Source organism: Anser brachyrhynchus (genome assembly GCF_964034855.1).
Source record: "Anser brachyrhynchus genome assembly, chromosome: 2".
NCBI classification, from domain to species: domain Eukaryota; kingdom Metazoa; phylum Chordata; class Aves; order Anseriformes; family Anatidae; genus Anser; species Anser brachyrhynchus.
In genome coordinates this window covers 47,339,643-47,362,008 of record NC_137695.1, presented here as the reverse complement: position 1 = coordinate 47,362,008, position 22,366 = coordinate 47,339,643, and the positions used below count along the sequence as shown (strand labels likewise).

Below are 22,366 nucleotides of genomic sequence, written 5' to 3'. Positions count from 1 at the left end.
ACAACCTAAAGAAGATGAGAATACAAAGAACAGATGTTTAGACGCCAAATAAGAATTTTGATGCTTAACATCAGACTTTCGTGTTTAATAATATCGACCTATGTATTTGCTTGAGAAACCAAATAGCTTGTTTTAGAACCAAATCCCTTAGTTTTATCCAGTTAAGTCTAAAAATGACTCTGAAAGGCATTCAAGATTATGGAATTGGTAGTCTACGAAGCAAAGGTTCATCCTGTGGACCCAGGATTTGTTTTCCACCTATGTGTACATTGCTAAGAGTTTGTCTCAAAACCTCAGTTGCTGCCCACTTCTGTTAGAAAATTACTATTACAAACCAAAGAGAAAACAGCATGTGAAAATAATCACCTTCAGGTTTCATAACGCTTTTTGAAAGGACTAATATTTCACTGTCCTTGTTTCTGAAAGGAGGGGACTGGCACTCAGAGGAGCTGTGAGTAGCCAGGCAGCTATCAAATGGCAGACCCATTTAAATGAGCCCCTGTCCCATATCATATTGTGCAAGTTCCATCACCTGATGTGTGCATGGATCCTATTCCCATAATAGGTCAGATTCAGAGATATCAGAAAACCTAACTCAGCTCCAGCATGACTTTTATGTTTCCAACACATAGTGCCTTTCTAAGACTTTGTCCATGTATACGAGCTCTGTGTAAGTATACTAGGTCTGATGATTAAATATCCCTGTAAACATCCAGTAGCTGGAAATCTTACTTTGTAATTCCACAAACATCCATTAATTTGACCTGAACTCTTCTCCATTTCATGACATATTAGAAATCACATCTTATCAGGGCCTCTCCTTTTGCATTACAAGTTGTACTTCATCCTAAATGTTCGATTTCAGTTTGCTTTGTTTAATAAAGTTCTGGGCACACCTGTGCTGGGAGAGAAGTTGTAAATAGCATGTAGAAATGGCAGGTCAAGTGCTGCAAACTGAGCCAGCCAGATCAAAGAGAATTTAAAAGATTCAGACGTTCGTGATGTTCGAGTTTAGACAGCAGCAAACAGAATTGGGTTATGCCTCCTTCACACCAGGGCTGGGCAGGGAGGCTGCCACTGAAGTCAGGGGAGACTTTTCACATGACTAAGTTGCCACCTCTGTGTATAATGATTGTAAGATACAGCCAGTAATGAGTAGTCTACGTTGGAAAAGGGAATTTTTCCAACATAGGTGGCGGCCAGCGGCCGGAGCAGTATGCGCAGCCCAGTGTGCCTTGCCAGCCTGCCTCCTCCTCCTCCTCTTCCTCCTCCTCGTCCCCATCCTCACCCCATGGCCAGCCCTGACACCCTCAGTGGGCACCCCAGGGAAATTGGAGGGGGACGGGGGGACCCCGAGGGGCTGCGAACGACGGCAGCTGAAGAAATGGCGCGTTCACAGGCCGCCACCATTGCTTTATCGCACTCCTTGCTGTACTTTGTTCCTCGCTCATCATTAAATATAACCCCGAGCAACAGGTGGTACTGTAGATATGTAGGGAGAGGGAGGACGTGGGAGGAAGAAATGAAATTTAAAAAAAAAAAAAAAAAAAAAAAAAAAAGCCCTGTGCCTAGCAGCTCCTCTGAGGCGGAACCGCCCGCTGGCTGGCAGAGGAAGGCGGTGGGGCTCAGGGTCCCGACCACCAGCGCCATACACGCCGGCCGCGCCCGGTGAACGGCGGTGTGGGGAAGCTCGGTGAGGAGGCGAAGCCCGACATAACCCGAAGAAACCCAACGGCGGCCCCGGCGGCTCCCCCGCCGCCGAGCAGGGGACGGGCGGGCTCCGCTGCCTGAGGCGCGGCCGCCACCTGCCGTCCCGCCGCCGCGCTGCAGCCGCCCGGCCCCGGCTGGCCTCGGAGGGGACGGCCGGGTTTTGTCTGAAACGTGGTCGTTAAAGGACGTGGATGTTAAAGGACGTGTTTCAGCGAAGGAAAGCCGGGCGAGGGGGCTCTACGCCTCCTCAGCGGCAGAGAGGGGCTTAGCAGGGGAAAACATGGCTGTTTTGAAGCCTTCTGCACACGAGGCTAACTCTGGCCTTCTTAAAACATCATTATTTTGTGTATTTTTTTCCAAAAAATCTTACTGATTGCTTGTCCATTCTGTGTTAGAAAAGCACACCAAGAGCTGGCCAGGTTATTTGAGCTTTGCCCCTCTACCCCACCACCACAAGCACTGCGGAGATCTTAGAGCTGTGGCATCAGCCACGTTGCTTCCCACCAGGCAAACCACGACCTCGGTGCCCAGCCCCCAGAGAGGGGAAGGAGTGGGACTTTTTCACCACCACACTGCCACAGGGTGCCTGAGGGAGGCGGGCGGTGCTGTCGCCATGTCGAGGTGCCAGAGCAGAGCTGTGCTCCAGTGTCGGGACTCTCCCAAACTGGCCAGGCCTCCCCACTCTTCCTCTCCTCTAACATCCTCTGCCTGCTTCAGCACCCCACACACTTGCCTCCTTGCCATCCCAAGGGTCCTCTGTCTGTCTGTCCGCATGTCTGCAACCTGAGCAGAGCATGCATCTTCCATTTCTCCATGTTCCCGTTGCCTTCTGCAGGGGACGGCATTGCCTCTCCTAGCAGGGCCTTTCAGGTGCGGCATTGACAACGCCAAGGGGATGTGCTCTGGAGGACACAAAAGAGCCCGGTGCTGGGCACCCCAGAATCACGTCTGCGTGTTGGAAGGACTTTCACTCCGAGCTCAGGACTTCTTTGGTGCTGCAGGATGCTGGCTGGGCAGCCAGTGGTCTTCTCCCCATCAGTCTGGCATTTTCTTAGCAAATCCTGTCAAAGGAACAGCCAGCTGAAGTAAAGCACAATTTTGCTCTGACATTTTGTCAGCCTCCAACTGATTTTAAGTATGAATTAAGGCAGAATCCGATTGCAAGTGAGGCTCTCCTGAGAGTCTTTGAGCAAAAGCCTGAAACAAGGCGAACAGTACTAACATTTGGTCAGGAGTAACTGGAGCTGATCACTGGCATATGCCAGGAACATTTTATCTCCCAATCTACCCTTACCTTTCTTGCTATTCTCTCCCCTTTGCTTTGCTTTTTATGAGTTAATAATGTTCATTTTGCATACAAATCCCAGGCTGAATTAAATCACACCACATCATTGTAATGTAATGTCCCCTCACATCCTTTCTCTTAAACAATGTAGCCACAAACTGCTGTCTGGCACTTCCAGACAGATGTCAAACTACTTCAAGCAGGGATTTATTTCTCCTCCACTGTTTTTGGTATATTAAGTTGATGACGGACAAATAATTATTGCAATTGCAGTCAAACAGTATGCGTAGGTTGTTACAGTTCAGTGACTTTGAGACAGAGCATGTGAGGAGGCAAGACTACCACAGAAGTTTCTCTCTCATGAACATTCTTTGAAGGAAAAGGAGGAAGGATTTAAATGCTATTGCTTATCACTGCTTTGTTCACATGTACAGCAGCTAGGATACAGTCCTGTGGGTTTTAGAAAAATGGAATAAGACTAGACAGGATGCTTACTTGGTTAGAAAATATTTATTCCTCTGTACCTGTATTGATTACCTTTAGGTATGAATAGCAATGCCATTCTTATCCGCCAAATGTTCGTCCTGGTCAATAACAAAATTAATTTGTATACCAACAAATCTGCAGCTATCCAGGAGGGAAATGAGCTCAGCATATAATAGAGGAAAGTTTTGGCAAAGGGGAGAGTGTAGAAAGAAGCCTGCTCATAAGAATTATTGATAAAAGAATTATATGTTTATAGAATCCAATTCTGTATCTTGAAGCATTTTATACGCTTAGTCCTCAGCGATAACAGCAACCATTTCAATGATTGCTGTTTGGTGAAGAAAATTGATTTTAAAATCTCTCTTATTCATTTACAAATTCTTCTTTTTTTTTTTTCTTTTTTTTTTCTTTTTTTTTTTTTCTACTAAGTAGCACCCTAGAGCCTGCAGCTTAGATGAGGGCTCCTCTGTGGTAGGTACTATGTAAACTTTTACTAACGGATTGTTACACCTTACAGCCATCACCCAGCAACTGGCTTTCTAAACTGCACAGCTCAGATATCCATGTGTATGTTATTTTTATGTTATTGAATGACTGCCCTAAAGCTGACACCTGAGATAAAAGCACTTATTTATTAGTCTATGCAGTCTCTCAAGCACCAAAAGGTGCCTTAAGAAAGCTTAGCATCCACACATGAAAGTCTCCAACTCACTTAAAACCCAAATCCAGCCTTGCAGCCACAGTGAATTCTAAGCAGCTTGCAGGAGGGAGAGAGCCAGGGTATAGAAGATTTGAAGGAATGGTAGCATGCCATTCACATGCCACACATGCCTTTCAGCCTCTGCCCGTGCCAACCCAAATCTGGGAGGCAGAGGAAACACAGGAGGTTTGCAGAAGTGGGATAGGATGCCAACATCTTACTGACTGAATTTAAGAGACAGGCTTGCATGGCAAATGCTCACTTCAGTTCTGCACAGGAGGTGCAATGAGCAGGCACCTTCCTCCCCGCAGGGAAGATTTTCTGGGTGACATGGTAGCCTCAGCAGTGGGGCTGTAGGAGGAAGAACCAAAAAGCCAATAGTCCAAGAGGTACAAGGAAAAATGCACTAGGACATTCACAATCCAAAAACATTTCCACCATATGTAAATAGGTAAGCTGGACACAGAAAGGGTAGGAAAAATATTCTATTCTCCTCATGTTATGGTGTATGGTGAACTACCAATATGGGAAAACAAGATGTTGAGAAACAGTATTACTCTGTATGTGACAGAAGCAGGAAATGATCACCATTGCGGTGTCTGAAAAGCAAGACTTACCTTCCTTAAAATCTCATCATTAACCAACAGGTAAAATGAATGAAACTGCATTTCAAGGTCAAGTGATCCCTTGACACGGACTGTACCCACAGGGGAAAGAAAATTAGTGTTGTGAGCAATGCAAAGTAGAAACAAGTGATATGAGGGAAATTCATCCTCATACAAAGGCTCGTGCTGATCCAAACGCATCTTAAGTTGAAATTTAAGGGGTACATGGGTTCTGGAGCACCTACCTGGAGGTCTTCTTTGTTCCCAACATATGCAAACACAGCAGGAGCTGGGGATATGCACAAAGAATGCACAACACAGACAGTAAGGTAGTCACGATCTGGATACCAGCATATCTGCATTGCTTTGGCCATCTCTCTCCAGAACATGTAACGTGCAAGTCTTGAGCAAAACAGAGGAACAAACATAACAAGAACTACTCTTGACTCTGATCCAAAGCCCCCAGCCACCAAGGGAAGTCCTCCTCTACAGCAAACCTCACACAATGCCCACAGCTTCAGTGCTACAGTCACTCTTTAGGAAGGGAAGATTCCTAGAGGAAATGGTGTCTTACAGAACCCTGAGGAGCATCCCACCATTATGAGAGACAAGTGATACCATCCTTCTCTCTGTAATATGCAGTAAAACAATTTAATGACCAAACATCCAGTCATAATTTTGTCAGTTTTCGTGGTATATGTTGAATTCTTTCAAACCTTAGCTTTGGAAAGCATGTGGTTATATGAAAACCCCCTTTTTTTTTTCTGTTTATATTTTTGAGTTTCTATCCTCCATGTAGTTGCAGAGAAAAGCTCAAAAGCCATGAAAAGGCTTTCCAGTCAAATCAAACTCAAATATTTCTGTATGCATACATATATGTACGTGTGTGTGTATGTATATAATTATAACCCCACTTCATGGTTTGACAGAGGGGTTTTCAGAACCTGAGGGCTGTGATCATCAAAAGAATACACATGAACTTTGTGAAGAGAAACATAAGGGGTCATGCAGCTGAACACTAAGGTAGCACCAATCACAAATTCAACCGTGCCAAATTTTTGGCTGCTCTAAACTGGCACAGTTCCACTGAGTTACATAAATCAGCAGCTGGGTCATGAACTAAAACCTGAAATCAGAGAGAACACAAAATTCTGGGAATGCAGACATTTCAGCTTGCTTCACACCCCCCATCTTTTGTTGCCTTTTTTTTTTTTGGCATTTGCACAGAAAACATGCCAGTGTGTCTTTCACAGCACTGCGATGAAGAAAATTCAAGCTGCTCTGCCTGATATTAAAAGATGTGGCATTTGGTAATATTTGGACGCAATCCAATTGCTAAACTGCTGAACCGCAGTTTGTAACGCAAGCACAGCTTGAAGGGAAAGCAGCAAAAGACAGATGAAAATGAAAGTTATCAACAGGAATAAAAGGACGTGAGCAGAAAGCAGCAGGAGGAATATACTGTGTCTGAGAATGGAGAGAAATGTACTACACGCTTTAACAGTGGTATTAGTGATTTCAACACAGCCACAAAGGGAAGCTGAGCGCTAGCATTATGATAAATTGGAGTGAAAGAATGAGCTTTGGAGTGAGTGGAAGCATAAAATGTGGCCAAATACGTGATGAAATGCAAAACTGAGAGTCTCTTCACCTGGAGTATGTTAGATGCTGAAGAACAATGCCAGCTACTAAGTTCAAGTGATGAAATCAAAGTTGCAGTATGTAAGATTAATGTTAGAAGAAACAGCTTCTCGTGCTATTAGAAAGACCACGGTCTGGTCATAAAGGACTCGGTTGTGTAGCCTCCCAAGAATTTAGCTTTTGAACACGTCAAGTTTTGATTCATGCATGCAAATGTTAATAATTAACCATGTAATATCAACCTTAAGCTTTGAATTTCCCTAGATACTGTCAGTTTAAATCTGACTCTTGGCATTGCTATAGTGTGGTTTTGCTTCTAAAAGGAATGATAAGGTCCTAGGAACATCGTATCAGCCTTCCTAATGAGGGAACCATAGAAAATAGGGCTGGAAGGGACCTCGCGAGGTCATCTAGTCCAGCCCTCTGCCCTAAGGCAGGATCAATTATACCCAAATCATTCCTGACAGATGTTTGTCTAACCTGTTCTTAAAAACGTCTAGCAATGAAGATCCCACAACCTCCCCAGGCAATCTGTTTCAGTACTTCAATACAGTTACAGCTGGAAAGCCTGTCCTAATGTCTTCCTTAAATCTCCTTTGCTGCCATTTAAATCCATTAGCTTTTTTTTCTATTCCCAGTGGACACACAGAACAATTTATTACTTTCCTCTTTGCCGCAAATTTTACATATCTCAAGAGTGGTACCACATTCTTACTCCCTCCTCTGCATCTCCTTTCTCTAGATTTATAAACCCATTTCTTTCACCTATCCCCACAAGTCATGTTTTCTAGACTTCTGATCAATGCCGTTACTTTCTGCTGGACTTTCCAATTGGCCTGCATCTTTCCTTTTTGAAGTATAGTGCACTAAAGTAGACACATTACTCCAGCTAGGGTCTGGAGCAAAGAATAAGCAGGGTAGGATTGCTTCACTTTTCTTCCCCATGACAAGTTATTTATAGAGCTTAAATTGCATCAGCTTTCCTCACATCATGGCCTGTGTTCAGTTTTTAATTCGCAGTAGTCACAGATCCTTTCCTGCAGAATGGCCACTGAGTCAGTCACTCTCATCATTTATGTACGTTGTTGGCTATAGGAATTCAGTGTCAACATCCTGGACCGTTAAAACTTAACTTTCTTGAATTTAAACCTATTCATCTCAAACTACCTTGATCAAGTTAGCTAGTTGTCCAGGAGGAAAGTTGAATACCTACTCAAATCTATACTATATGGAATTAGATTTATTTTACGCAATCTTGAAACGTGCTATGAGGAACCAGCTATTTTTTCTCTTTCTGCTCTAAAGGTGGATCCTTCTTCGTAGCAGCTCCCTGTACATGGAGCAATTTGCATGTACAGCCTCAAGCAGACAGAGAACAACGTTCCCTGTAGCAACAGGGCCTAAACAACACAAAAAAGACACTGGAGTAAGAAAAAGACTAGCTCTTCAAGTGCCAGAGTAGTATTTTACTTGAAATAGAACTACAAGTTAGCAGCCACTGTTGTAAGTTATCACATCAATCACAATAGCAGTGAACTTTACAAAATCCTCTGAATTTCACCTTCCTCTAACTTTGATTTTCAACAGACGTGTATAATTTGGCATGATTACAAATTAATAGTGGAATACCAACTAGCTCAAAGGAACGAGTCCTCTAATTCCCATCAAACTTGAATGCGTAATTCCCACAGGTGCCTTTGAAAATCCATTCTGAATGTTGTTGTTCATTGGATAAACACCTCAAACATCATTGGCTTGCTACACAAACACAGTCTGCCTGGAATAATTTATGAAAATCGTAAAATTGATTTAAGCTCTGCTCAGTGCTCCATAAATTTTATGCAGTCCTTAAATTATAAAACTGCTGCTACTGCTGTGGCACTGCTCAGAACAATGCTTAATCTCTTCTCTAGGGATAGTTGGCGTGTCAGAGGAGAAAAGAGGAGACTGAGGCAGCTGAATTGTTTGTTTCAATTTAACAGGGCAGAATAAAACAGCCTGGATGCCAGGGCTCTAGTCCCACCGAGACTGCATGCATCAAGTTTTTATTGCCAAAATAGCTGTGGTAGCCTTCGCTTGCCTTTCCTTTTTATTAAACCAGAAAATACCTTTCCCTGATTTCACAAGGACACTTTTTGCATACATCATCAGATTTGTGAAGGACAACTATGAGATACCTGAGATGTTCCCCTTCTAATTTATAATCGGTGTGTTCCTGTTCTCAAGATACACAACAAAATGCTGCAAATGTCCAATTGCACACGGGTGTAAAAAAGCTCTGCAGATCTTATCACATCCTTATCAAGTAGTCTTTTTCTCAACACAAAATTCTAAAAAAAAAAAAAGTAGACTTTTTGCTTTTACTAAACTTAGATTTTTTAGAAGTATCTGATTCTTTTCATCTCTACATTCTTTGGCAAAGATTTAAAGGCATCATTTTTGGCACTGAATCTAAGGCAAGGTAAAATAAAAGTCCTACTGTAGAGAAACTATGTTTGGGTGGGCTCCTTACTCTTAAACTTGGCGTACTCACATATTTAAACTGCAGACTGCTTTGACTTGACCAAACAACTTTGTTTTGTTCTAAATGAGATTAAGAGTACCGTTGTTTTTCTGGTGAAGTCTCATCTGGAATAGCCCAGTTTTCAAAAGCAAGCGCTTAGTAGTACATTATTAGAATCGCTCTTTTCAGTGTTTCAACCTCGGCATCCACAGTCAGTAGCTGCTAGATGCTCCTTCTTAGCACTGTCACTTTCCAGCCCTTTCCACTCTCCAGATAATGTTTCCTGGTCTGTCACTCAGTCAAGCTGTCATTTTGAAGGGATGCATTTGCAACCTTTCTATACTCACACTTCTCTCCCACGTAACCCTGTGAGTTTCATTCTTCTTCGTATGCTGTGTTTTTGCTCAGAGGTATACAAACCATCTGTGCCTCTAATACAATGTTCTTAAATAGCCTCCAGGCATATCTCTATGTTTTTTAAGTATTTCTCTTTGCCCTTCAGCCTGCTGTTAACCATTTTCCTCATAGTTTTATAATCTGCCCTTTTAAAGTTCGTTGTTACTACGTTGTCCCTAAGGGAACGACTCTTTTATGATATCAAAACTAAAAGTGTGCCGTGATCACTGTTACCCCATGGAGGCTTAACAACAATAACTCTAATAACTTCTGCCTGTTTCAAGGTAGCTTCCTCTTGCCCATGGCCTTAACTAAACAGGCATTGCACTGAGGACTGCCACAGGAGTCAAGGGAAAGGAAAGCTTTGCCATATGGACTGGAATGGCACCAAAGCCGCTTTACATCTCCTGATAGAAGAAAAACTGCTTTTGCCAGCTGTTGCTTTACCTCCAAGAAAGAAAGAAAGAAACAAGGGAAGAGAAAGAAAGAAAGGAAAGAAAGAAAGAAGAGGTGATGATGGGAAAAACACTGTAAAATTCAGTCTCTGTTACCTCTCAGGGGCCGGATCTGAGAGCGTATAGGTTCTGAAAATGTTTAGGTCCACAGGAGGCTACAGCCACTCGTGTAAAACCTGGTAGCGTTTCTTCCATCTGTGACGGCTGGCCCTGTGACTGCTGCCTCTGGAACGGTCTCAAGGAAGTGGGGCAGAAGGGCAGGCCCATGACACGGAAAGTCTCTTTGCAGGTTAACACCGCATTGCAGGAACGGGAACAATGGGATGATACTGAAGAGGCAGCTGATAGACCAGGCTTTCTGTCTGGTAAACAGACAAAGGATTGATTTATGGCATCTTGCCATGGGAAAGGGCTATAGGTTATTAACCAACTTCAATGGACAAACACTTGCTGAGACTGCACATCATACTTCTTGTGCTGTACCAAAGGTAATGACTCATCTTCAGGCATGCCTGATGTCCTTGAGAATGCAATTGGCTCTACACAGCCAAGTGAAGCATTACTTAGTTAATACACTACAGCACAGGGGAAACAATCAGCTGAAACGATGACATTGTTACTTCCTGCTTCATTATAAATCTGCAGCTTCCTAACAGGATTATATACTGGAGCACTGTTAAAAAAAAGACATTAAGTCCTGTGATGAAACGTAAAAAATGTGTAATTAGAACAGCTAAATACAGGTTTCTTGTGCTCGGTGTCTGCAGAACACGGCCTTTGATCCTCCAAATGATAATTCCTGGAAAAGTGCTGGACACAAAAGCTATCAGATAGACTACCGGCTCATCCCTTCCTATTTAGGCAAATGAAATGAACTCTTGCCGTCCAACAAACTTGTTTTCACTTGAGAAAAAAATAAATAACTTTACGAGACAGGCTAGAGATATAACCAAAGGTAGGAACTCCTGGGTTACCTGCCCATACATGCATTTTCTTTCTCACTCTGCCCCATACTTTGTTAAGTCCTTTCTCAATAACATGGCATTCTCGAGGATCCACCTTGATTCCTATCGTTTAAAGATCTTATTTCTTTTGAGTACAGAGTGATTTCCTTCCTTGATCACAGACATGTGCACTGCTCTGAAATAAGGTGCTTGGAAAGTTGAGATGTAGCCTCCACCATAAGCATCCATTGCTAGCATGCTATTATACTACTACAGTTCACCAGGTTTCCTCCCACTTACTCTTTAGCTAATAGTGAGAAATAACACCATCGAAAAATGTTTTTGAGTCCTAATGAGCTGGAAAATTTCAAAGATTTTATTAATAAAAACTGTACAACATTCCCATATTAGTTAACAGACCATATCGGAACAGGTTTCCTGTATAGGGTAACAAACCTCAGCTACTCTCATTCAGAGAGGGGCAGGGGGAAAGAGGGAAAATACATTCCCCACTACAGGAGAGAAAAAGAAAAAAAGCAAGAAAAAGCCAGGAAGTTTGTCCATTCTAGTGGACAGCCCCACATTTCATGTACTTACTCACTTTGGCTTCCCCTTTATTAGAAAGTTCTTGCAATTATTTTTTCCATGGCCCATTGCTCAAGGCAGGTGATTGCTTAAGACAGTTTCACATTTCTTTCCTAAATGAACAAGTAATTGCTCTCTTTAGTCACAGGTTTCATGGGGTGTTGATGGCGTATGTAATTTTCCTGGTGTGTCGCATTAAGAACACTGATTTTCACATGACTACTTGACTAAAACACTTTTGTGCATCACTCACACCTCTTAATAAAATATATCCAATTAGTTATTGTTAGGTGAACTGGGAGTGAAATACAATGAATACAAAGGTCTCCTGGTCAGAGCACTACAGATCACAGCTGGAATAAAGGAAAGAAAGTGGGTTTCCGTATCCACCTTTCTTTCCCCTGCTGCGCTGCCTGAAGAACAACATACCTTTCATTATGTTATTTCCAAGCAAACCCAATTAATGTATTTGCATTCCAGACATCTGTCATGAAGTTGCAGGGCAGGGAGCATGATTAAACAAAAGCACTGCACCCAGAATTTTGAGGTACCTCTCTTTTTACCGCACTTCAATCTAACAAGTCTTTCAGTAGGAATAGTAAATTTTGTTTAAATGCAATTGCTGGCAGGATTCGAACAAGAACTCGCTCTTATTTTAAATATGCCAAATAGGCTGCCCGTTTGGGAGGCCCTCTCTGATTTTAAGGAAGGTGTGAATTCCCTCTGATCCATGGCAAGGATTTATCTCTTAACAACCACGTCTCCTGAGCTGCCTTGCAGCTAAAGTGATGAACTTTCAGGCTGTGCAAGGAAAATGTAAGCAAGTATGGTTTTGTGCTGATGGACAAAACTGAAAAAGTTTAGGTAAGCATTCACTGGTTAACTCATTCTTGCAGATTGGTCTCAGAAAGTCAAAGTATATACTCAGTTATTTAAATGTGACCAAATATTCCTTCAGAATACTTTAACACTACACTATTCTTCATGGGTATATATAGTTTTTTAAAATGGAATCAAACAAATGTTAGGCATACAAAGAATATGGAAAGATTAATCCCTGGGAACCTTTGACTGTGTATATCCTACATTTTTCTTTATTACATATGCTGAATACAGACAAATTATGTACCTACAAATGCAAAATGTTCTCATGGAAATCCTCAGGTTGTCAAATTGCATCTCTGTAGCAGTTCTAATATCAGACCAGTGCCACACATGTTAATATACATTTATAGGCCTGGTTTTAATTTTCTGAAAGGACAATATACCTATTCATTTTCAAAATCAGGCACACTCCCAATTAGTTAGAAATCGTAGGCAGGCTTGCATCTGATCTTATGCTGTAAGAGGATGTGATATTTGGAGACAAGTGGCTGTCAAAATAGGCTTCATTATCAGGTGACTCCAAAAATCCCATTTTATGCACTGAATTTTTCATTTAAATACCTTTGGACCACTTACAGAAATCATAATTTATTGTTTAATACCAGATTAACAAACTAAAACCAGCTGTTTCACACAGCTACTTCAAATTTGCTCCTCAACGAAGCTTTACAGCCCAAATGATTTCAAATTACCTGTCACACAGCACAAGAACTGGTTTCATTGTCTCGTACCCTGTAATTCTGCAGCAGTCTCAGTCGTGCTTAAGTATTGCAAGAACACACAATACTATCAAGTCATTTCAGACTCACTAGTTCCATTTCCACCTCCTTGCTCTCCCCAGTCCCATCAGCTCTCAGTGTTATTAGAATTTCTGCACACCCCGTTACATAAATAATACAGAAATGGTCAATATCAGTGTACTGTACATGGTCAACTGCAAAAAAAAATTAAAACTTTGTATCACAGCTATAGTATTTCTTGACTTAATCTTCTGTTTACAATTTCCTATTGAAATAAAATCGGTAGTTTTCTACAGTTTAAGAATGAAATACATTTTAAAAAATAAACTGAGATCCTAAATAATTACAAACACATATGTAGCGAACTAGAACAAATGCACTTCCAAAAAAAAAACAATCCCATCTTAATACATCAGTGTGACAACCAAAGTGTACAGTCTTAAAGGGTTTAAAAATCGTTCCTTTGCATTAATTGATACAATCAGAATTTTTATATCTTACTAGCACAATCAATCCAAACTAGTTTGGTGCTTCTTGAACTGTATTCACTGAAGACAGCATTAAGACTATGTAATTTTAGCAAATGCAGGCTCACTTACTGCAAGAGAGCTTACAAAGAGCTAATCTGCCAAACCATACATGCAAAATTTAGTGCAAGCTTTTGTTAAGGTGTGAAGCAAAAGAGGTCAATCTCTGCTCCACAGCAATAAAGTCTCTCTTTTGAATGCTAAGCCTATAATAATTAAGAAAAACAAACAAACAAACAAACACACACCTCTCCACTGTGGCCGTTAGATAGAGAGGAAATACAATTTTAGTAATGGAAGACATTTTAAAATTAATTGATTGAAAATGTATTTAAGCTGGATATGTCCACCTGTATTTTGCTACTCATTTGTGGTCACAAATAGCTTTGATATATATGTTTAAATTTTCTTTTAAAAATAAAGACATGAGATACTACTCATATAGTTCCATCTGAACTGGAACATCTGAGCTCAGTTTTGCTCATGCTGGTTGTATACTATGTTTCTCTAGTTGAACCATAACAAAGCAAGAGAAGTTTGGATACCATGCTCCAATTTCTATGAAAACCCTCATTCTTACTCAAATAGCTGGGAAGGATAACTAAAATATGAATACATACAACTCCTAATCATCATTTTCTTCATCATCAAATGAGAGAAGACTGCTGTTTTTAACTTGCTTAGCTGTACTCTGAGAGGTAGTTGCTTCTCTCTCAGTTTTCTTTCCCTCTTTGATCTTCTTACTTGAACTTACATTGAAGTCCAAAAGCTTCTCTGATGAACGTTTGGTTGGTTTCCTGAACATAATTTTTCCATCAGTGGGTTCTGGTTCACCATCTATTAACAAACAGAAAAAAATCAGAACTCACCTTCACATGTTCACACAAACATACAGAACTTCACTATTGTCTTTCCTTTTTCCCAAGACCAGTGAGACCTCTGATGCGATAAAACGATTATGAACACATATATAAGTTTTGGCATACAATCCAGTCTCATCCACTTATCAAAATGGAGAGGACAACTTTGTACGATCTTCTTAATTCCATTTCACTGTTTGTAAAATCTATGACAAAAATGAACTTATTTCAAAATCATGGTATCTCTTTAAAGAACAGAAGGGCAATATACAAGACAAAGCTTTTCTTTTACTCCAATATGCTATTCCTTGTCAAGAAATTGCAAATTCTGCTTCTCTGCATGTATTAGAGCAAATAATTTCTTTAAAAGTCCCTCTTGGGACTTCCAGGCAAAGGAGGAAAGCCACTGCACAAGTAAAAGCATCAAAGCAATATTTCTGGAAAAAAAATGTGAAATTTTAAATCATGAATCATACACAAAGGCCCATGCTACAGTAGTTTTCAATTTTTAACCAAATACATGACAGAATATTAAAGAACCATAGGTTTTGTGCAATACATTTCTCCTAAAGTACTTGTGTGAAATTCATTTTTCAACAGAAATTGCATAACAATATACACGTTTGACAAAATTGTGTGTTATTTAATTAAAAAACAATAAATATCTTTAGTACAAATTCCTTCCTCAGTGCATAAGCATGGTGGCAGAAGACTCACATTTCAGGGCTGCCATACACAGCATTGGTTGAAACACCCTCCAGTGCATGCTCCAAACACAACTATTAGATCTGCTGGATTGAAGAGTTGTGTGGTACAAATGAAGACATCAACTTTATTAGAGAAATTCACTTAGAATTCCTTATGTTTTGCACCCTTTTTAAGAAGAAACCTAGCTTAAAAAACTGAGCACCAATTCTGTCCATGACCTCTACATGATGTACGCTTCAATAGTTTGTGAGAGAACACTACTTGGGGGATCTTATCAATGTATATAAATATCTTAAGGGAGCCTGACAAGTCAATGGGGCCAGACTTTTTGGTGGCTCCCAGAAATAGGACAAGAAGCAACTGGTTCAAACTGAAACACGGAAAGTTCCATCTGAACTATGTACTTGTACTTCATGGAGAAATCATAGTATCACAGAATGGTTTGGGTTGGAAGGGACCTTAAAGACCACCCAGTTCCAACCCCCTGCCATGGGCAGGGACACCTCCCACCGGACCAGGTTGCCCAAAGCCCCATCCAGCCTGGCCTTGAACACCTCCAGGGATGGGGCATCCACAGCTTCTCTGGGCAGCCTGTGCCAGTGCCTCACTGCCCTAAATGTAATTTCCTCTGAATATCTAATCTAAACTTACCATTTTTTTAGATTAAAACCATTACTCCTTGTCCTTTCACTACACTCCCTGACAAAGAGTCCCCCTCCTGCTTTCTTGTAGACCTCCTCTAGGTACTGGAAGGAAATTGAAGTAAAATTTCAATTTCACTCCCAATTCTCCCAATACCCATGCTGTGAACTGCACTGATATTTCATCTTGTCTGACAGATGCAGAAACTGACAGGTATCTTTGTGATATGAATTCAAACTCTTAATAAACAAAATGCATAATTAGAACAAAGCTCGGAAACTACCAAAACTGCAACTGCCTTAGCTCTGTCACCTCAATACTACTTGTAGATCATTTTGCATCAAAGGAAAAGACTTTAGCTCTTGGCCTGGTAAAACACTGTCCAAATTTCATTATATGCTCAAGGACAATCCTTTCAGCAGGAAGCCCAGGACAATTCCAGAGAGCTATGATGCATCAGCAGTGCTTGACAAAGAATCAATCAGGTGACGAAACACAGCAGGTTCAGCCTTACCTAAGCAAATTGCAGGAAGAGGGAGAACAGACTATGCTTTTTAAAAGAATTTGAGGTAGCAGCTCAAGAAATTTGTGTTGACTTCTTTTCCATTTGGTAAAAAACTTCACCTTATCCATTCTAATTTTACCAGGCTGTTACACACCAGGTTTCTTTTCTGTTTATATTGATGACCTCCAGAAACAGAAATGTGTTAAGCAATGCAAAGAAGACATTGAAGAAGCAATCTCCAGTGTTGGCAGTTTTTTAAAACAGAGCCCTGATAAACGACTCCATGGAAAAGGAGTATCAATGTTACAAATTACAGAAAGCAGGATTTCTGATAAACAGGCTGAAACACCTGAAGTAAAAGACAACCAGTGTAAAACCACTAGAGAAGAAATAATAAAATCCATTTATCTTAAGAAAAGGGACAAAAAAATCACTAGTAGTTCAGCTTGTGACTGTTTTTAGTCATTGATGCTTTTACATGTATCACAAACCTTTATGCTGGCTGGCTATGAAGGGCATATTCAGACACGGAGCTGAAAACTCACTTCATCGGTGACATCAATTTATGAAGCCACAAATTCAGAAAACTTTTTCCTCTCAATTACAATTTATACCTTACAAGGAGAGCATAACTGAGTATCTGAAAAAGAAGCACTATTCTTCTCTTTATTTTTGATTTAGTAGTCATTTGCATGGTTAGCACCACAACTTTTCAGCAGTCAGTTCTGTCTGCATGAGTTAATTAGGCCGCAAGAGGAAACAAATGCCACTGAATTAGCAGGAAGGACAGGAGGAGCTGCACAAACAGTACTTGAAGATACATGTCTATTCAATGACAAAGGTTGGAAAAATTTTATGGTAATCTAGTAAATTTCTTAGTTGTTTCTGAGATTAGAAGTTCAGGTCAGCAGGTTCAGATGCTCTAGTGCTTTCTGGCTACCCATCTCTACGCACGCCTTTGGAAACTTTTACTACAGGAATTGCACACACACTGGTATCACGAGGATAAAAAGACCAATCTTCCTCAGATATGCTGTCTCATATATTTAATGAGGACATGCTGAAATAAAACCATCTTTGGGAATGTTTTTGTTATTTAAACGCTGTAAAATCAACTCTGATTTAGATTCCTACTGCTCACACAATGAAGGACAGCATGAATTCTAAATGTGATATAACAGCTGTGTAAGCTAAGGAAAGAGCTCTGATACCCAAGACAGCAAGGGCTGTCTTCTTGCCTCTCCTCTCCTTTCTCCTCCCCCGCCCCACCATATAGAATGCAAAATAATATTACAAGAGTTTGAATGAGTAAGGACACCTTCCACCAAATTTGGTCATCTGCAGGGTGCCTCAGAGGCCAGATGAACTAGAAAAGCAGCAGAAAAATCAATTTTGGAGACTATAATGAATGCTGGGAGAAAGCGTCTTGCAGTAATTACCATCTTTTCTTTTGTGCAAACTTAATTTCTCATAAGACCATTTTTATTTATCTCTGAACTGACAGTAACCATTTATAAAATACTGTATAAAAGTATTAAACAAAATGACTGTTGTTAAACAGATGACTTAGAGGCTAAAAAGCATCTAAGTCAGTCCTCTATGGATAAAAAAATTCAAATCTGGAAGGACTTTTTTCTCATATAGGAAAGGTTAACTAAAAAAGTTCTTTACGACTATACTTGCAAAAGCCAATAAATTCTGTTCTGCCTCAGGAGGCAGCTAAGTGCAGCTAGGACATTAATCAACTTTTTTTTTTCCTCCAAATTAATGCAAAAGTGTCGCTCATCTGTTAAAGAAAACACAAGTCACAGGAACTGCTGGTGCCTGAGATAAAAAAGTGAACCCATGTCAAACTGGCTATAGAACAAAATGAAGCAGAAAGGATATAAATGAGAAACTAAAATCCTAGAATAATATCCCACGCCAAAGCCTGAAGACAAGGACCTCCAAATGAAGACAACCCCTACAGAGACATAAAAGAGGAGAGGGCAGAACCTCAAAACAGAGTACTTGCAATTTTTTTGAAAGATTAACAATTTCTATTCATAACAGATGGTCAGCAAGCAATACATTACTTACTACATACCAAAGTGCTTTGACATTGATGTCAACATGGTGGAAAGAAAGATTATTAGTTCTGAAATTTGCTTCCCTTCTACCTGTTCAGTCTTCACATAATTTCACTGATAATCCAATTTGGGGCTATATATTATGGTCAAGAATATGTTAAATAATTGAATTTCAACACTTCAACCCTTGAGATAAAATAAAATAAATGAGAAATTTAATCAAATCATGCAACAAGTGTTCATTATACTTCCCATTTTTACAAGTGACAAGTGCCCAAAAAAGAAAAGAAACTAAAACATTATTCTAAATTCCCTTTGTTAAACTGGAAGCAACCAGCTGCCTAAATGCCTGCCTCTGACTAGAAAATCAGAAAGCAAATCTCCAGATTTAAATCTCTAGACTGACAGGGCAAAGATGGACAAAGGCTCAAAGAAACCTTCAGCAAGCTGTAGCAGTCACCTACAACTTCACTGAACATTTCACACCAGTCCTCTATACAGGAGAGGTGCACACTTATAAAAACATTTACCCTGTGAATTCCCATAAGCTCAAAAAAGAAAAGCAGGCCAAGACCTGGTATTAACAGCAAAGGCAGATGAGCAAACAGCAACACAGTAATGTGAAGTAGAGGGCAGCACTACGCAGAGCATAGCATTTCAACAGTCCTGCTACACTATTGCAGATTTTTTTCCTCCAAATGCATGTTGTTACTCAGCAAGTGCAGGTTTAATAAGCAGAGATCCTAGTGCCCTACAGGGACTCAATGCTACTATCCTCCCTAAATACATTTTTGTCTTAGGAATGTCTTTTTCCACCAGAGAAGTTCAGTTACTCTAATCAAACACACTTCCATTTTCACACTGTGTACTCAACTTAGTAGATGGGCTGCCTTTGGACTTCTTTTTCACAGCATGGCCCTCAACGGATTCTCATGGACAACTGCTTCTTTTTGCCTGGCCTTGCAAAATCATTTTTCCTCCCACTGTGATCGTTCAAAAATCAAGTTGCTTACATGAAAAAGAAACCAATGCTCAGAAAGAATGCCATTTCTTTCCAGTACTTGAAATTTCCAGCAACGCTAGGAGGGTGATCCCACTTTTGAAAAGAAATCATGCGACAGCTATACAAACTGCAACACCAATTACACTTCAATAAAAGAATTAGCAGGAGTTTTTCCACTTGATTAAGAATGTAGATCTATAAAAAAAAATCTATTTTCAAAAAAGACTGAACAATACAATGAATCATCCACTTCCCATCAAGAGATGCACCCTTAGATTTTAGCTGAAATGCTGCACTTCACTCATCTTCTCGCTATTCTTAGGTTATGTTTTCCATGCCCTCTAACTACTAGCCATGCAAGTCACAACACATACTGGGGATGATTTCAAGCAAGTAATAATGTGGATCAGTCAGTTAACTGAACAGGTGATTGAGCTTACAAACCAGCTATTCTCTCCATTAAAGCACTAACCCGAGTTTCCTCCTTCTACACAAACATTATTTCACAAACTCAAAAGATTACCCGTAAGACATCCACCCCACTGTCAAACAAAGTTAATCAACTGATTAATGAGTTCAGAAGTTATCACAGGTGATGTCAAAAAGACTGCATAGCAGGCTAACCCCGTGCCCCCTTGCCACCCCAAAAAAAGTAAGGTGGTATTTAGAGGTAGGATGATGCACCACCAAGAACGTAACTCCAACAGTATAAAAAGCAAGACAACGTGGATATTACTTCAGTTACTTCTCTATTACTTCGGATTAGCAATCAAAGGTAGTATTAAATGTTAGAAAATGCCCAAATATCATCAACCTCCCTTTTATGGTTCTCTCTGGTTAAACAAAGCAGGAAACTAATAGCTTGATATTCACCTGGTTCACTTGACTTTAAGGCCTCTTTGATTTGCTTTTTAATTTTCATTGCTTCTTCAGCAGTCAAGTCCCCTTTTTTCAGCGTTACCACTTGAGGCTGCTCATCTTCCTTGTCACTGCCATTCTCAGAATCACTATCTGCAAGCGGGAGCTGCTCTCTCTGCAGAGAAAAGAAACAGAAGGAATTCCAACCAACAGGTGCAACAGTGAGCTAATAACTCTTAGGCCTCACTTTTGCAGCAATGTTAGTGTAACTTGGCACAGCTGTCAGTGCCAGGCTCTCTCATGCGCTTTGAATGACACAAAATTAGTGTCAGTCACATCCTTTGGCAAAAGCCTGTTACCGCAGCCCACCGTACGCACTGCCAATAGGGCAAGCACAGCCAGATTTTTTTAAGATTTGCTTGTACTTGGACTCTTGTGACTCACTGCAGCTGGGTCCACTGCTAGCTGCTCAGACAGCACTCCAACTCATGGAGTCCCGTCAGAAAACAGACAAAAAACACAGTGTGTACTCATCTAATTAAAGACCAAAACAGTTTGATCTCGGAAGGTAACGAACACATTGCTTTTGTTCTTCATCTTTACTGTACAAGTAACATCTGCCATGCAACGTTAAGATAACCTTAAATACATAGGTCTGATCTGAATCTTCCGTGCTATACTGAGAATCGCACAAAGGGAAAAGCGCCTTGTTATGGTGGCTTTGTTATCAAGGCTCCCAGCCAAGTTGTCGCAAGCATTATCGCCCCGAGCGGGGCACACCGGGGCCGTTACCTTGGTGTCCACCGTGGGCGCCTCCCGATGCCCGACCCGCCGCTTGAAGCGGCTGAGGAAGGCGGGCTCGGCCGGCCGCACGTAGGAGACCTGCGGCCTCCGGCTCATGGCGGCCGCCTCCCCCCCCCAGTTCCTCCTCCTCCCCACGGGGCCCTCTCTCCCCGTCACGTGCCGGGGGAGCGGAGGCCCCGCAGCCAGTAGCGGGAGGAGGGAGGGGGGAGGGGAACGAAATGGCCGCGCCCTCCTCGGCTTCGCGGCGGGGGCGGGCTTGCGGCGCCAGCGGCCCTTAGCGCCAAATTCAAACGCGCCGCCATTTTGCGGAGCTGGCGGCGGGCGGCGGGGCCGGCGCGGATCATGGCTCCCGGCACCAGAGGTGAGGGCGGCGGGGCCGAGGGGGGAGCGGCGGGCACCCACCGGGCTCCCCAAGGGGCCGGGGCGGGATCCTGGCCGCGGGGTGTAATGTAACCTGCATGCCCGGGTGCCCAGGGGCAGCACCACAGCAGCCCCGCGTTCGGCCGCGCGTCTTCCCTGTTTTCGGCTTTTGATTAGCGGCGATGTCTCTGACTGTAGTCCCTCACAAGTACAGCGTTCGCATGAAAGCCGCCCTTTAAAACGGGAACTAAAAACGGTTAGGTGACAGGGACTTCTCCAGGGCGCAGGGCATGCGAGCATCCATCGGCCTAATTTCAGTTTTAAAACGCACTGGTTTTCTTTGGCTAGCTCGTTTTCATGCTTAATGGTTCACTCTTCAAATGTATTAGGATTAAGCACGTCTCTCAAATGTTATTGTGTGAACCGAAGCTGGTAGGTTTGCGTAGCGGCAGCAGGATATTTAAGTTGTATGAATCATAACAAGGAGCCTGGCGCCTTTGCCTCTCTTTACTAGTCCACTTTAAAGCAATCCTCCTACAATAAAACCTGTGTACTTTTAGAAACCTTACAAGGTCTTTTGTTATTGGAATATTTTGGTAAATCATCTTTGTTATTTTACTTATTCTTTTATGTTTGATCATGTTACTTATTAATAGTTTGTCTGATTAACCTATGGGAAGTAATTTCACATCAGATTCCCCCTTAGGTAAAAAGGAAGTCTTTGTAGCCATAGGGTGTCATCTCGAAATGCGGAGCTGTCCAATAAGCTGCTTATATAGAATCGTAGAGGAGCTCGGGTTGGTAGGGACGTTAAAGATCACCCGTTTCCAACCCCCCTGCCGTGGGCAGGGATGCCACCCACTAGATCAGGTTGGCCAAGGCCCCCTTGAGCCTGGCCTTGAACACCTCCAGGGATGGGGCATCTACAGCTTCTCTGGGCAGCCTGTGCCAGGGCCTTGCCACCCTTACAGTGAAGAACTCCTCCTAACGTCTAGGCTAAACCTATCTTGTTTTAGTTTAAGATCATTCCCCCTTGTCCTGTCGTTATCTACCCGAGTAAAGAGTCCTTTTCTGTCTTTTGTATAAGCCCCCTTT

General features: G+C 41.6%; 2 protein-coding genes across 2 annotated transcripts in view; one reads left to right on the top strand and one right to left on the bottom strand.

Moving 5' to 3' along the window:
- Positions 1-11,078: 11,078 nt before the first annotated feature.
- KIAA1143 lies at positions 11,079-21,058 on the bottom strand. The gene is made up of 3 exons (XM_080578591.1): positions 20,900-21,058; positions 20,123-20,282; positions 11,079-14,299 (listed from the first exon to the last, which is right to left on the bottom strand). The coding sequence occupies exons 1-3, from the start codon at positions 21,005-21,007 to the stop codon at positions 14,088-14,090; spliced, it is 480 nt and encodes a 159-aa protein (XP_080434717.1). The 5' UTR covers positions 21,008-21,058; the 3' UTR covers positions 11,079-14,087.
- A 68-nt stretch (positions 21,059-21,126) lies between these two features.
- The window catches only part of KIF15 (kinesin family member 15), a 36,102-nt gene continuing 34,862 nt past the window's right edge, over positions 21,127-22,366 (top strand). Inside the window, exon 1 of the mRNA XM_080578590.1 lies at positions 21,127-21,272. Coding sequence (XP_080434716.1) covers positions 21,254-21,272 — 19 coding nt within the window. The 5' untranslated portion in view covers positions 21,127-21,253. The remainder of the gene's footprint in view (positions 21,273-22,366) is intronic.

Coding starts and splice junctions, on each gene's coding strand:
- KIAA1143 (XM_080578591.1), bottom strand. CDS start 21,007: ATGAGCCGGAGGCCGCAGGTCTCCTACGTGCGGCCGGCCGAGCCCGCC. Junction 20,283..20,899: donor CGCCCACGGTGGACACCAAG/GTAACGGCCCCG, acceptor TTTTCTCTGCAG/AGAGAGCAGCTCCCGCTTGC. Junction 14,300..20,122: donor CTTAAAGTCAAGTGAACCAG/GTGAATATCAAG, acceptor GTTTGTTAATAG/ATGGTGAACCAGAACCCACT.